The sequence below is a fragment of the Lampris incognitus genome, chromosome 3 (genome assembly GCF_029633865.1).
Source record: "Lampris incognitus isolate fLamInc1 chromosome 3, fLamInc1.hap2, whole genome shotgun sequence".
Taxonomy (NCBI): Eukaryota; Metazoa; Chordata; class Actinopteri; order Lampriformes; family Lampridae; genus Lampris; species Lampris incognitus.
The window spans coordinates 68,046,068-68,061,052 of NC_079213.1; the positions used below are offsets into that span (position 1 = coordinate 68,046,068).

At 42.9% G+C, this 14,985-nt stretch overlaps 1 protein-coding gene across 1 annotated transcript; it reads left to right on the forward strand.

Moving 5' to 3' along the window:
* Window positions 1–7,827: 7,827 nt before the first annotated feature.
* Window positions 7,828–10,657, forward strand: insl5a (insulin-like 5a). Its single transcript, XM_056277840.1, has 3 exons — window positions 7,828–7,916; window positions 8,345–8,695; window positions 10,321–10,657. The coding sequence occupies exons 2-3, from the start codon at window positions 8,524–8,526 to the stop codon at window positions 10,470–10,472; spliced, it is 324 nt and encodes a 107-aa protein (XP_056133815.1). The 5' UTR covers window positions 7,828–7,916; window positions 8,345–8,523; the 3' UTR covers window positions 10,473–10,657.
* The last annotated feature ends 4,328 nt before the right edge of the window (window positions 10,658–14,985 follow it).

Consider the following 14,985-nt stretch of genomic DNA (forward strand, 5'->3'; position numbering starts at 1 on the left):
AATCCCATTAAAGAAGACTGTATCTGTTGCCATCATGTTCACCTGGTTTGCTTGGTAATGAATATAGAAATGATGCAGTTTCACTAGAACACATGTTTTTGCTCAAACAAATCAAATAAATGAATTATAATTATATCAAGAAAATATGCTATACAAGATCAGATCTTTATATCAAGCAGAAACCTAGCTCACAAGTGATGATATTTAATTGTGTCCCTGTGCTGAGTGAGTTAAGATTAGGAGAAAGTTACTTCAAGGCTATTTAATGTATTTGATATGTCACGTGATTTTTTCAACCTGGGACTCAGTAATCTTTCGCTTTTAATTCAAGAGCTGTTGTGTTTTTTTTTCACTTAATCCAAACCAGAAAAGTCAACGAAACCTGTACTTGGATGCAACTTTAAGGTGGAAAAGTAAATTTAATCCATTAAATGTTATAACTGCTGTCAGCTTCTGGTTATTGCTCATTTGTGTTAATCTGTCTTTTGGAGAGAATATAGTTTATTTTAAATTAATTTCCAATGCAACTTGGTTCAAATATCAGGCGATGAGATCGGGGAATTTAGCTTTTGAAGCCAGCTTTGATGACAGATGACGTTCATTTGTTACAGCTTGCCCTCTAGGTCTTTCAAGGTCTTTCTCCTGTCTTTTGCTTTCCAGGTCATGACCCAATAATTGAAGCTTCCTGACAAAGTCAACGAGGTTGTTGTAATGGGTTGAAGCAGTACCTCTGATTACTGTCATTAATGCACACAGTACTCACAGCCCCACACACATGGTATTAGCCATCAAGCACAATCAAGCATCTCAGGTAAAAAAAATTAAAAAAAGGCCTTCACAAACTAAAATCCATCCTTACAGCAAATCTGTAGAAGACATGCGTGGAAGGCAGCTAACACAACATGTTGGTATTCCATTTTATACTCCATTGTTGTGGCCTTCACTGTGCAAAGAAACAAGTGATGGAGAAACGTTCACACACACACACACACACACACACACACACAAAAGCCCTACAGGGGATCTTTGACAAAGAAAGAGATGTACTGTTGTGGTGAGGCTGCACCACAGCCGGTGCACTGCAGCACAGACACAAAGACAGAGGTCGAGGGTGCAACAGCCTGTTTATTAAAAAGTGCAGTACAAAGTCAAAAACACATATCCAAACTACAAGAATACATAGTATATCCAAACTAACACATATATCCAAAAAAAACCCCCAAAAAAACATGTCCACTAGAACGAACGCCAGCCAGGATGACTGTTGAACTGCTGGTCTGCATGGGCTAGCAGTTAGCTTAGCCTGCCCCGCTTCCGTATCCTGTCAGACCGCCCTCGGTGTTTCCTCTTCGGGCGCAGGATCGGGCAGGGCTGTGGTCCATGAGCCCACCGGAATTTAGCAGACCAGGCTCCTTCAGCTGATCCAACACTAGCTCTCCCAGCCAGCCACCTTCAACACACCTCCCCGCACTCCACACGACACCAAAAATAGTCAACGCTAGGCAAGGCCGCCGCCAGACCGCTCTCGGTGATATCGGAACTGCGGGTCCGCATGGGCTAGCAGTTAGCTTAGCCTGCCCGCTTCCGTGTCCTGTCAGACCGCCTTCGGTGTCTCCTCTTTGGGGTACAGCTCCGGGCAAGGCCATGGTCCCTGGGCCCACAGAACGCAGCAAACCAAGCTCTCCCAGCCATCAAACGAAGGCAAGGCACTGCATGGACGGTACTGGGGAAGGCTGCTGCAATCTTCCCACACTGGGCAAACAAAGACTAGACAGGAAATCTGGCACTGACTGTTGTTGGGGCTAGAGCTATGTGTGGTGTATGAAACACTAATACTGTTCTAAAACTGTTTAAGTAGATAACTGGAAAGTGCACACGGCAGACTTTTGACAGTAACATAGTATATTTATTATTACGCTGTAACAACCTAGCTATCCCGAGTAGAGCGGAGTACCAAGAGGACGCCCTGGTGGCAATTCTGCCTTATATACTCTTCAGGAACAACCAATAGCTGACCTCCACCTCATTCAGCACCAATCACATTTGAATGTGCACATTCAAAACCAACCAACCCACACTGGTTAATATTCTGTGTTGGGAACAGCACAGCTCCTCCCCTGTAAATTCAAACTTTTTTTTTCTAGGATTCTAACATATCCTTTTTGCTCTTAAGCTCATAACCATGTACAGTATTTCTTCAACAGTAACCATACATTACAGATTTTTTTTTTTCAATAACCAATCTGCATGTCAGTCACAAGTTCAGTCTAACAGGAGGACGTCTGTCTCTCACAGGACGAGTGTTCCTTTCCACAACTGGCGGTAGTGGTTCTACAGGTCGTTCTTCCACAACCTGTGGTTCAGGATGTTCTGACACATCAGTGTCTGCATTGAAATCATCAATCTCCCAAGAAGCTCTATCACAAGAGTCCATTTGAGTCTGATTTGGATTTCCCTTGACACCCAACATCTGGTTCACATGTCTTTTCACACAATTTCCATTTACTTCAACACTGTATGTGACAGGACCCAACACTTCACTTATAACTCCATTCAACCATTTCTCCCCTCCCCTGTAATTTTTTACCAACACGCGTTGACCAACCTTAAAAGACCTAACACGGGGAAGATTTGGTTCAGACTCGGTCTGCATTCTCTGAGAGAACTTTGGTTTGATAAGACACAACCTGGTTCGCACCTGTCTTCTCAGAAATAGCTCAGCTGGGGTCTTTCCTGTCTTAGTATGGGGTGTGTTTCTGTACCCAATCAGAAAATTTGCTACACAGTGCTCAAGCGTCATACCACCAATGGCTCTATTCTTTGCAAGGGATTTCTTAAGATTTTGGACCAATCTTTCAGCTAAACCATTACTTGCAGGATGGTATGCAGGTGACTTGATGTGTTTTACTCCATTTTTAGTCAAAAATGACTCAAACTCTTGCGATACGAACTGAGGTCCATTATCAGTTACAACCTCTTTAGGCAACCCATAAGCTGCAAATAAATTTCTCATTGCTTCAATTGTCTTAGATGAGGTAGTAGTGGTCATGGGAACTATCTCTGGCCATCTAGCATAGGCATCCATCACTACTAAAAACATCTGCTTGTGGTCCTCAGCAAAATCAAGATGTACTCTTTCCCATGGACTGGAAGACCATTTCCATGTATGTATCAGTGCGGTAGCAGGCATACTACGCTGCTGCTGACAAATAGTACACTGATTCACTTCACGTTCAATACTGTCATCTAATGTAGGCCACCAGAATAAACTTCTGGCGAGGGACTTCATTTTAACTATTCCCCAGTGGTGCTCATGTAATTCCGACAATAGCCTGTCTCTTAATTTATCAGGCACTACCACATGGTAACCCCATAATAAACAATCATCCTCAATGCTAAGCTCTAATTTTCTCTGAAAATAAGGCTTCAGTGACTCATCCTGTACATGTTTAGGCCATCCAGTTAACACCAACTGTTTAACCACTCTTAACACAGGATCTCTGTCTGTTTCTTTGGCTATTTCTCTAGCAGTAAGAGGTAAGTCTTCCAGGTAAGACACTCTGTAAATTGGGTTTGACACCACATCTACATCAGGCTTCACAGGTAATCTTGATAAAGCATCAGCATTGCTATGCTGCTCTGACTTCTTGTACTGGATTTCATATGTATACGCTGCCAAAATTAGAGCCCACCTTTGTAATCTAGCGGCGGCCAGTGTTGGCACACCTGTTTTAGGCCCCAGAATTTTCAACAGTGGCTTGTGGTCTGTCAATAACAAGAATTTCCTTCCATAAAGATACTCATGGAATTTCATAACTCCAAAAACAAGACCCAGTGCCTCTTTTTCCAGTTGAGAGTAATTCTGTTCTGTTTTAGTTAACATTCTGGATGCAAATGCGATAGGTCTCTCACTTCCATCTTTCATTTTGTGGCTGATTACAGCACCAACTCCATAAGGAGAAGCATCACATGCTAGTATGATATGTAACTCTGCATCAAAATGTTCTAACAATTTATCTGACTGAAGAGACTTCTTTGCACTATCAAATGCACTTTGACATATCTCTGACCATTCCCAGGTTGCATCTTTATGCAGCAATGCTGTCATTGGATGAATCAGAGTAGATAGATTAGGGATAAACTTCCCATAGTAGTTTAACAGAGCTAAGAATGACCTGAGTTCAGTTACATTTTTCGGAACTGGAGCCCTCTGAATAGCATCTGTCTTTTCCTTCATTGGATGTATGCCCCTGGCATCAATGACATGCCCTAAGTATGAAACGCTGTTCTGCATGAATGCACACTTCTCTCTTTTAACCCTGAGATTGTAAGTTTCAAGTCTACTAAGCACCTCTTCCAAGTTAGTCAGGTGCCTTTCTGTATCTTTTCCAGTAATTAAGATGTCATCTAAATAACAGATGACCCCTTCCATGCCCTGAAGAACCTGATCCATAATCTTTTGAAAAATAGCAGAGGCGCTAGCAACACCGTAGGGTAACCTATTGTAGTGATACAACCCTCTGTGTGTGTTGATAGTTAGGTAATGTCTTGAATTGTCCTCTAACAGAACTTGCTGATAAGCCTGCGACAAGTCTAATTTGGTAAACTGCTGACCTCCTGCTAGTTTAGCAAATAAATCTTGGGTTTTGGGTAGTGGATACTGTTCCACATTCAACCATGGATTGATGGTGACCTTGTAGTCTCCACATATTCTCACACTATCATCCTTTTTAGGCACACAAACTATTGGAGCGGCCCACTCACTGTAATTAATGGGTGAGATGACACCTTCAGCTTCCAATTTTGCCAGTTCTCTCTCTACGGCTTCTCTTAATGCATAAGGCACGTTTCTAGGCTTACAGAACTTGGGCACTGCATCTGGAACTACATGTAGTCTGGCTTCAATACCTTTTAACTTGCCTAGCTCAGGTTTGAACACTAATGCATGTCTGGCACACACATCATCCACTGTATCAGGAGCCACTCTGTTAACTCTAGACCAGTCTAGCTTTAATCGACTTATCCAGGCTCTGCCCATTAATGCAGGACCTCTTCCTTTCACGACTAGTAATTCTAGCTTTTCTGAGCGTTCCTTGCATTTCACCTTTGCTGTGAATTTTCCTATCAATGGCAATGATTCCTCACTGTAGGTTTTCAGCACACAATTTGCAGGACTAAGTTTCACATCTTTAAACCTGCGTTTAAGTAGAGTTTCAGATATCACTGACACGGCTGCGCCAGTGTCTACCTCCATTTTCACCCTTGTACCATTTACACTGACATACACATAGTAGGGTTTCACAATGTCACCTTTACCCGTGTCCATTGCAAAAAGTTCGGCCCCTCCACTGTCCAATGTCTGACCAGTGTCAATGTTCTGTACAGCATCCACCATGCACCTTGTCGGCACACAGCAGTCGTCTCTGGCACTGCAGAGCTGAGGCTGGATAGGATCTCCATCTGCCCGAAGACTGTGAGCGTTGCTCTGGTCCACGTGCTGGGGAGCGTGGCAACATTCCAAATGCCTGGTCCCTTTCGATGCCTTGCCATAGCTTCCTTCTTTAGGTGAACGGCATGCTTTTGCGATGTGTCCCTTTTTCTTGCACTGGTGACACTCTGCGTCATTGAACCTGCATTCATCCGGTCTGTGGCCTTTTCCATTGCAGCGATAGCAGGGCTTTCCATTAGCTGTAGACTTTACCGTAGCCTCTCTATGCTTTAGGTTAGCCTTCTTTTCTACCTCATTAGCTTTATAGCCTTTCTGTGCAAACTGTTGCGCACTGTTGCCTTTTGTTACCTCAAAAGAAAGCGCCATTTCAACTGCGAGCTGTCACGTTAAGTCTTTTGTGTGAGCAGCATTGAGTAACCGATCTCTTAGCTCACTGCTCTTAACTCCACAGACAAACCTATCACGCAGTGCTTCATCTAAAAATGTTCCAAATTTGCATGTGGCTGCTAACTTTCTCAAATTTGCAATGTACTCACTTGTTTCGTTTTCTTCCGTGAAACTTGCATCTCTCGGCAATAAAGTTGGTTTTCGGGATGTAGTGCTTTTCTAGCATTCCCACCAGTACTTCATATGTTTTACCCGACAGCTTATCTGGTGCACACAAATCCATCAGCAAGCTATGTGCCCTTTTTCCTACCACCGTAAGAAATACCGCTTTGGTTTTCTCATCTCGAGTGTCCAATCCATTTGCTGCGAAGTAATGCTCTAACCGCTGGCGATAACTATCAAAACTTTCCTCACTTTCCTCGAAGTGGAAACCTTCTGGCTTACCGAATGCCATCTTCTGTTCGACGGTCCTTTCACTCACCGAACGTCTCTCTGGTTGTTCGTCGTTTACTTCTGCCTCGCTGGAGCTGCTTGACATGCTAACTCTGTGACTTCCAACATAAACATCCCATCCTCGTCGCCAAACTGTGGTGTATGAAACACTAATACTGTTCTAAAACTGTTTAAGCAGATAACTGGAAAGTGCACACGGCAGACTTATGACAGTAACGTAGTATATGTATTATTACGCTGTAACAACCTAGCTATCCCGAGTAGAGCGGAGTACCAAGAGGACGCCCTGGTGGCGATTCTGCCTTATATACGCTTCAGGAACAACCAATAGCTGACCTCCACCTCATTCAGTACCAATCACATTTGAATGTGCACATTCAAAACCAACCAACCCACATTGGCTATATTCTGTGTTGGGAACACCACACTATGTACATTTCTGTGAAATCGACGAGATTTTATTGAATTCTGACGTTTCCATCCAGCCTCTCTAATGTGATACGTGATGACGTGCATGAAAATACTTCGACTGAAACATGGCTAATGTTTCCTAAAAGAGTGTGTCAAAAGGCAAGACATAGGTCTACTAAAAATGCCTAAAAACAACTAATAGTTAAAAATGGGTTTGGTTCCGGTCATATGCCGTTGGGTTAATCGGGGGTGATAAGGGGAAAAACTAGAAATTCATTTATATATTTTAAAAAAAAGGTTTGGCTGAATCTGGTTAAGAAAAACAACAACAAAATGTCTTAGGAAGTAAACACAGAAAATGGAGAGATGATGTTGCACTGCGTTCGTCAAAACCAACATGCAACTCGGGAACATGAAACCGGAACTCGGAACGAGATGTCAGGAGTTTCATCTAGGATGTGCTTCGACGATCAATACCTGGCAATGGATAGCGTCACAAACAACTGATTACAAACTTGTAGATCAATAATGTCTCATTTTGTTTCAACCAGATCCTCAGTTGTCTTTTGCAAAAGAGACGTGTTACCCAAGTCCCACTACAAAGAAACTGCTCTTTTCGGTCAAAAACAATGTACAGCGCAGTCACCAGCGGGCCTCGTGTTTTACTCCACGAAATGAAAACTGTAAAATAAGACACCCGATGTCTGGCAACGAGTGTCTGTTGAATGGACAGAGGCAGATTAGAGATTTATTCATCATTAACTTGTAGAACAGTTTTCTGGGTTGCAGGTTCACATTTGGACTCAGATCGATTAACTTGTGGATTGCCAGAATCAGAGTAGCGAGGTCAGATGTTTACCGAGGTTACTACTACATTACTACTGTTTTTTGTTTTATTTTTAAGGAAAATGTTAACTTAAGTATTATAGTAAACCCCTCAATGGACATAATATAATGTCATAGACAGCCTAAGTGGGACCTCTAATGATAGAAATTGAACTGACATTTCACGATAGATATCACATCGCACCATCAACACCGCCGTAATGACCTGCATGATGGATTGTCAACATTGACTTTTTCCTTCGATATGGCCCGAACTGCTGTTAAAGGGAATACAACTAGGCCGTCAAACTACTGTAAACAGACGAAACAAATGTTTGGCTGTGGGAGGAATCACCATGCATGACTTAGTTAAGCCTGCATTAACATGAAGGTCAGTGTAATCATGCTGTTAAATCATGTAATCACAGGGAGGCTGAGAAGGCCATCCTCCGCATCTCATGACACATAATGTGATTGTGCCACTCATTGGCTGTAAAAGCCTGATGGAAGTCATTCTGTCCAAGATTGTGGTGATCATGGAGAATGACCGGAAGCATAAAATGATTTGACTGCAAAAAAAAGCATGGAGATGAGTGGTTGTGGACTGTTTGTGCGTGCATGTGTGTGCGCGCGCTTGTGTGTGTATTTGCACGCATGCAATGGGGATGGGGCAAGTGGCACTGAGAATGATGTGGGGAGAGAGAGAGAGAGAGAGAGAGAGAGAGAGAGAGAGAGAGAGAGAGAGAGAGAGAGAGAGAGAGAGAGCGGGAGAGACGCTCAACACTGATGAACTGAAAGGTGGGATGGTATAAATTGCAGGAAGATGCAAGCAACAGAGCAAAGACCTGTCCACTGTGCTACAGCCTCTGCAAAATCCGAAGAGGGACGACGCAACGACACGACGGAACGGAAAGATATTACATAGAGCAGCTGCAGCGGACTTGGCCAGCAAACACCTCCACAGTCATTCAGCCATAGCGGTGCCAGAGATATCCAGCATGCGTGCATTGGTGGTTGTGTCCCTGCTGGTGTGTGCAGTGGTGTGTGTGAGCCAGGTAAGGGCGGAGGTGAATGCAGTAAAACTGTGCGGTCGAGAGTTTCTGAGGGCCGTTGTCTACACCTGTGGAGGCTCCCGCTGGAGAAGGCTCCTCAGTGAATCAGAGATTGATGGTAAGTCAATTCTGTTCTCATTTATTTGTTTGTCTTTTACTATGGAGAGCAACACAGTAGTGATGTAATGAGGGGCCACCTGCTTTGCCTTCGACTTTATTTACATGGACTTGTAGAGTATTATGGGATTTTTTTCCTTCGTGGCGATTATCCAGTATCATTGCTCTGTCTAAATAAGAAATCCTTTGGAGGGGATTAAAAATCTCTTTCCTCCCTTGTTGTTTTATGTACATTGAGCCTTTGACTCAGAATATAGTCGATAGTGAACCCTCTTCAGGTGGAGGCACTGTACACCACCATTAAAAATAATAATAAAAAAACCACACACACACTAAATAAGCTCCATGTTGTCACTGTCGCCCAAATTTTTTCCACGGATGACACAAACTCCCAAGTAAATAAATGATCCAAATTAGGAAAAATGATTTTCCAGTCATGATTATCAATGCATAGCAGAGGCAATGCATCTACCAAACCATGCAGTGTGTGTCTTCCAACCTTAGAGGAACATTTGCAATTGTTTGAGTCTGTATTTCATTGAAAATCTTTTCGGTAAATGTTAAAATTACTGCAAAAAAGAAAAAGAAAAAAGTGATCCTTTCAAAATTCAATAAAATTCACATAAATTATACATGTGCATCAGCGCACGATGGATAGATTTCATTTCCAACCCGTTTCTATGCATCTCATTTTCACATTGCTTTTTTTTTTTGCCCAAACTTCCCCTTAAAATCTTCTGTTCACCGTGTTTGACGTTGAGTAGATAGTAATAGAATCTGCAAAGATATCGACACATAAACTACAAGCATGCATGAGGTCAGTCAGGCTAGCTAGCTTAATTAGCCTAGTGCATTTGTTCAGCAGAAGTAGGGATTCAGGTTTGTGTCATGGAGTCATTCATTGCAAATGAAGGAACTGATACAGATATTCTTAAGCAACTCACAGGTGAATATTCTCTCTCCCTCCCTCCCTCCCTCTCTCGCTGTCTCTCTAGCTTAGGGTCATGGGGTCATGAGGTCAGGGACTTGTAGTGGGTATGAAAGCAGGCGGGGGTGCCTTGATACACAGCAGTCGTGGACTCTACTCGGTTTATTCAGGGCCAGAGAAACCCACATAACACATGGTCATATGATGAAGCTGCCTGCTCTTGAGCATGGGGTTAGCACACAGACACAGCGAAACACACATGACGAAACCCAGTTAGCTTATCGGCCCTGGTGATTAGTAATGGTAAAGTGACATCGCAGAAGACGAAGAGTACTTCGTTAATCGACACGGCCGTTTACGGTTTCCTTATTCAATGGGACCATTGACCTCAATTGCACATGACTGATACATATCTAAATGCTTTTAGAAGGTGAAAGTAATCCCTCATTCAATAACTTGTAGCTGGGATCAACAGCTCATCCTGCAAATGATCAATGCAGCCCCAAATAAATGTCCAATGTGCAGCAGCACATTTGGCTCCTGTCCTCCTAATTTGTACCAGAGGTGGATATTTGCTGAAGCGGATAAATGTTTTTGAATCAGGGTGTGTAAAATGAGTGAATTGAAGGTCAAGTATATCTACTGTGAATGTAGAAAGGTTTTCCGGAGTGCTCATTATGCCGTGCTGTGCTGTGCAGGGCCGGGTTTGCCCGCAGGCGAGCAGACCAGTTTGCAGAGCTTGAGCAGCAGCCTGGGCAGCGAGCTGGCCAGACGGGACATCAACACCATACTGACCACAGTGTGCTGCCAGGTGGGCTGCAGAAAGAGCGACCTCACCTTCCTCTGCTGAGGCCGCCTCTCCCCCGAGTCATCATCAGCCAACAAGCCAACCGCATCCACATGCTAGCCACTGTACCAATAAAATCACAATGTGGACATTAGAGAAAATCAAAAACTGGTGTATTTTGATGTCACATACAATTCCACTATTTTTAGATCGCTAAAACATTTTTTTTGAGAGATATTTTGTTTAACTTGGTGTAGCGAATGTGGACAATTAGGGGTCTGTATAGTATATGGCTTTGAGCTCTAGGAGACTTTGGAGAGCTGGGGACTGTGTGCGTGTGTGGCCATCTACGGCTGTATATTTAGCTATGAATGCGTCTCTTATAGTTTGAGAGTTTAGGTCCAAAACTAGCTTCAGATACTTTTATCTGGGGATGGTAAGGGTAATGGCTATTGAGCGCCCTCCTTTATAGCGTTTTAATCAAACCCACCCCGAGTCCGTCTACTGAGGACAGTATTGCACAAGCCCTGGTTATTAAGTCCAAGCAAACATCCACAAATAGCAAGCTATCAAAATTTCCACTTATGCTTTAATGCATTTATATATATATAAAAAAAAACTTGAATTGTATTGCATCATTTTGCTAGTCACATCAAATAAATGTTCTTGCATCTAGCTTAAATGATGTGGTTTAATATTAACGTTTTTTTAACGCTCGGTGCTTGCACAATGAATGAGTGCGCCGTTTTATTTTTTTTCAATACGACATTGAATAGATGTCATTTTCTCTCTTACCTCCATGTGATGGATGTGCACACACTTGATCCCTGTGCTAAACGATGGGACAACAATGTAAGAACCCCACAGACACGCGAGCTTTCACTGTTATAACTTTTATTGGTTTGGAAAGAAGCAAACTAAGTTCCTCGGTTCATCTTACTTAGCATCGTCATGTAGTATTGTACAAACAGCTTGCACGTGTTTGAGAGTTAACTGCACAGAACCAAAAAGCATTCTGGCTTAGAGCACACACAAACACATCTCCCTGCTCTCCTCAACAATAACACAGGTCACCGAGACTGTCAGCATGACATGTCAACAATCACCACAGTACTACCTATGGTCATGGATGCCCAACCCTTACTGCATGCCATAATGAATTACTGCTGCACAAGTGTTCCATTAGAGACAGACGGCTTGAGAGTAAATCTTGACCCACTTTTAACGCCATCGAAAAAACCCAGATGTTGATTTGATTACCAGATTGAAAGACAACAGGTTGTACTGCAATACGCCTGTTGGATTCTACTTTCCAATATTTTTGAAAAAAAAAAAAAAAAACAAAACCCCCCCCCCCCAGCATGTTATAGTGACCAATGCGGCGCAAATGCAGATTAAATATTTGATGTTGTCTGATGACCTAAAATGTAGATAATGTTACAGTGACGTGTTGACCTGATGACTCCAGCATCACCCGAGAGGTAACACGTTTTCCCCCAGCATCGCCAGGAATCTCACCAACAGCAACACCCGGTGATTCATGCAGTCAACTAGAGGAGGCATTGACATGACTGAAAGAAAGTGTTGTTTCCCCAACTAATAAGCCATGTCTAAATGGCACCGCTCATCAATCCATGGTTAACATTTCAAATTCATTGGAAGAGACATCCGCTTGTGCTCTCGCTCATGCTTGGTCTGCACGGGGAAAGACGGTCGCTCCGATCAAGAGCAACGGACTTGAGCTGCTCTTACTCTAATCAACCCGAGTCTGAGCTTTTCGTTGCAGTCTTAATATGGTCCAACAACCTCGGCTAATCTGACGCACGGAGGTCTGAAAAACAGGGTCAATCAAAAGTAATGCATCTTTTGAACGAGAGCACTGATGGGAGGCCAGCTGTCCTCTCAAGTCATTCTCAAGTTTATTATGGTGTTGTGACTAAGCAGCAAATCCCACAGCCCAGCTATATGTTGTTCCTGTGCAAATCCAGCCTAAAATACCACTACGGCAGCTCTGAGAAGACAATGAATGGTTACCAATAACAGAGATACAGAGTTGACATCTTGATGAGGCCTACGTACAGTACAGAGACCTTGGGCTAAACGTCACACACACACACACACACACTTTTGTTCTTCGGTTGAGTATCAGAGCATCCAGGGAGTTCAACATCAGCACAGCGTTCTTTACATGAAACATCATAAGATTTTTTTTTTGTCCATTTTAAAAATATTCAGCGTATTCTCTTTTATAGAGGACTGTCTGGGGTACACACATAAAATACAAAAAAGCATTTTGGTCATCTTTATCCACGCTCCAGAACCTCACTCATGTCATCTCACAGAGACCATTATACTGTTTTGCAAAATAAAGCCATGGATTCAAGCACTGGTCGGCTCAACGGGGGTGTGCTCATGCCGTCTATGAATAATAAGCACTCAGGACGGGTTTCGGGTACCACCGACACACCGAGGTTAAAAGAAACGGGGTATAAAATGGTCAGAAGCTGACTGGGGACATACGGTCCAAGCTTAGGATGCAAGGTTTTAGTCAAGTTTTGCAGAAGTAAACAACATGGGCTGATGGTAGGACCGGCACTCGAGAATGCTTGGTCAATAAACGTGCGCCGTTTTACTTCCCTTTTTTTCCCCCCCCCCTATGAGGTTTGATTAAAAACAGTTTAGCTGTTCCCAGACAAAATTCTGGTCCTGGCGGTGGCACCGTGATTAGCGAACCTCTATACTTTGCCGCCGGGGAAACTTTTGGATCGTTTCGTCATCATCGTCTTGCCCATGGTAGAACTAATTCTACGTAATACTGCTTCCACAAAGCATGACACAGCATCCAGGAAGATATTTATCTTTTCTTTAGATTTCCCCCACCCATATATAGCTCTAATCTTCTGTTGCACTTGAGTTAAAAAATTATATCTGAAATGAATTCAAAAAATTATACCTTATACTGTACACAGCTTACCCAACTACACAGATAACAAAAAAGAAAAAAAGAAAAAAAAAGAATTCAAATATTTATACCTTTAAGTGTTTTGAATTTTGATACCATTCAAACTCTATTCATACACAGAATCACATACTTTTTACAACAGATCATTGTCATCAATAAATAAAAATAGAATGCTGTTATGTACTCTGGAGTCTACCACTGCTGTCCCGGGAACACCAGAAAGGCTATGTGACAATACAGGGAAAACACCAAACGCCCTTTAAGATAAATATTGTTGATTTAAAATGACACTGTACAGTTCTTTTTCATTCAAGGGAAACAAAAGTTCTCATTTTGTGACCAGGAAGTCGTTCATCATTGCAGCTGCCTAACTGCTAAAAACCTCCCATTGACTGGATATTACAGATAAAATGTATTTTTTGATCAGTGCATTCGTTGTAAAAAAAAAACAAAAAAAAAACATCGATGTGGTCTTCACGAACTGATTCAAAGTCACAATTTTTTTGACCCTGTAGTACCAGTAGGTGATATCTTACCATGATACCAGTAGGTGATATCTTACCATGACACCAGTAGGTGATATCTTACCATGATACCAGTAGGTGATATCTTACCATGACACCAGTAGGTGATATCTTACCATGATACCAGTAGGTGATCTCTTACCATGATACCAGTAGGTGATATCTTACCATGATACCAGTAGGTGGTATCTCACCATGATACCAGTAGGTGGTATCTTAGCGCTTTCAGCTAGTTAGATGTACTGAAACGCCAAATCCAACAGCCAGCGCGGGGCAGAGAGCCGCCGGCTTTCATCACCGTTGTGACGTGTGGAACTGCAGACCATGTCAGACTGCATCAGCTGAAAGCATTAATTTAATGGCAAAACTGTCACCCAAGGCCGCCATCAGAGGGACACAACTAGGGAGGGCGTCTCCTCACATCTGAGCCCAGACAGACCCAACAAAGCCCATATTAAATGGCCTGTTAGGGGGCTGTTGTTTTCATACGCTTCTGGAAAGGCTCATAATATATAAGGTAGCCCCGGGCTTAGCAGCGCTCATCTCTTGAGTTACTGGTCTATCTGGTGGACGCACCCGAGGTCGACCCGCGTGAGGTTATGTCTGGGTTGTCAGGCATGGAGCCATTGCTAGACAAGAGTTTGGCTGTTTTCATTGTCTGTGGCAGCCACGTTTATTCCACAACCCTAATCCACTGTCACGCCTACATTACATGCAATTGTCATCTGGTGTGTGAAATCACGGGCATCCCGCAACAGAGAGATGTTATGGAAGTAAGTGTTACAGCCGACCACTTTAAGTACGGCCAAACTCGATCTGTCAATGGTTCTGGTCAGGCAGCTGCAGTGAAATCCTAGAACAACACCACACATTGACCAGAGGAAAGGATGGAGACAGGGCACAGACCTTGGAAGGAGGGAACCCAGGTGTCTTAACTGCAGCAAAAGAGATGTTTCTGAAATGAATACGTTATACAAATACAATAATAACATGACCTAAAACAGTTCCACAAAGCTATATGCAAGTTATACAATACTGCTGGGTAGGCTGCATGACCTGTTTTGTGGGTCCATTAAAAGGTTAATGTAGC

Bases quoted from the DNA above. Each gene is read 5' to 3' on its own strand.
- insl5a (XM_056277840.1), top strand. From the start codon at position 8,524: ATGCGTGCATTGGTGGTTGTGTCCCTGCTGGTGTGTGCAGTGGTGTGT. The intron at 8,696-10,320 runs GTAAGTCAATTC...TGTGCTGTGCAG, and splicing joins CAGTGAATCAGAGATTGATG to GGCCGGGTTTGCCCGCAGGC.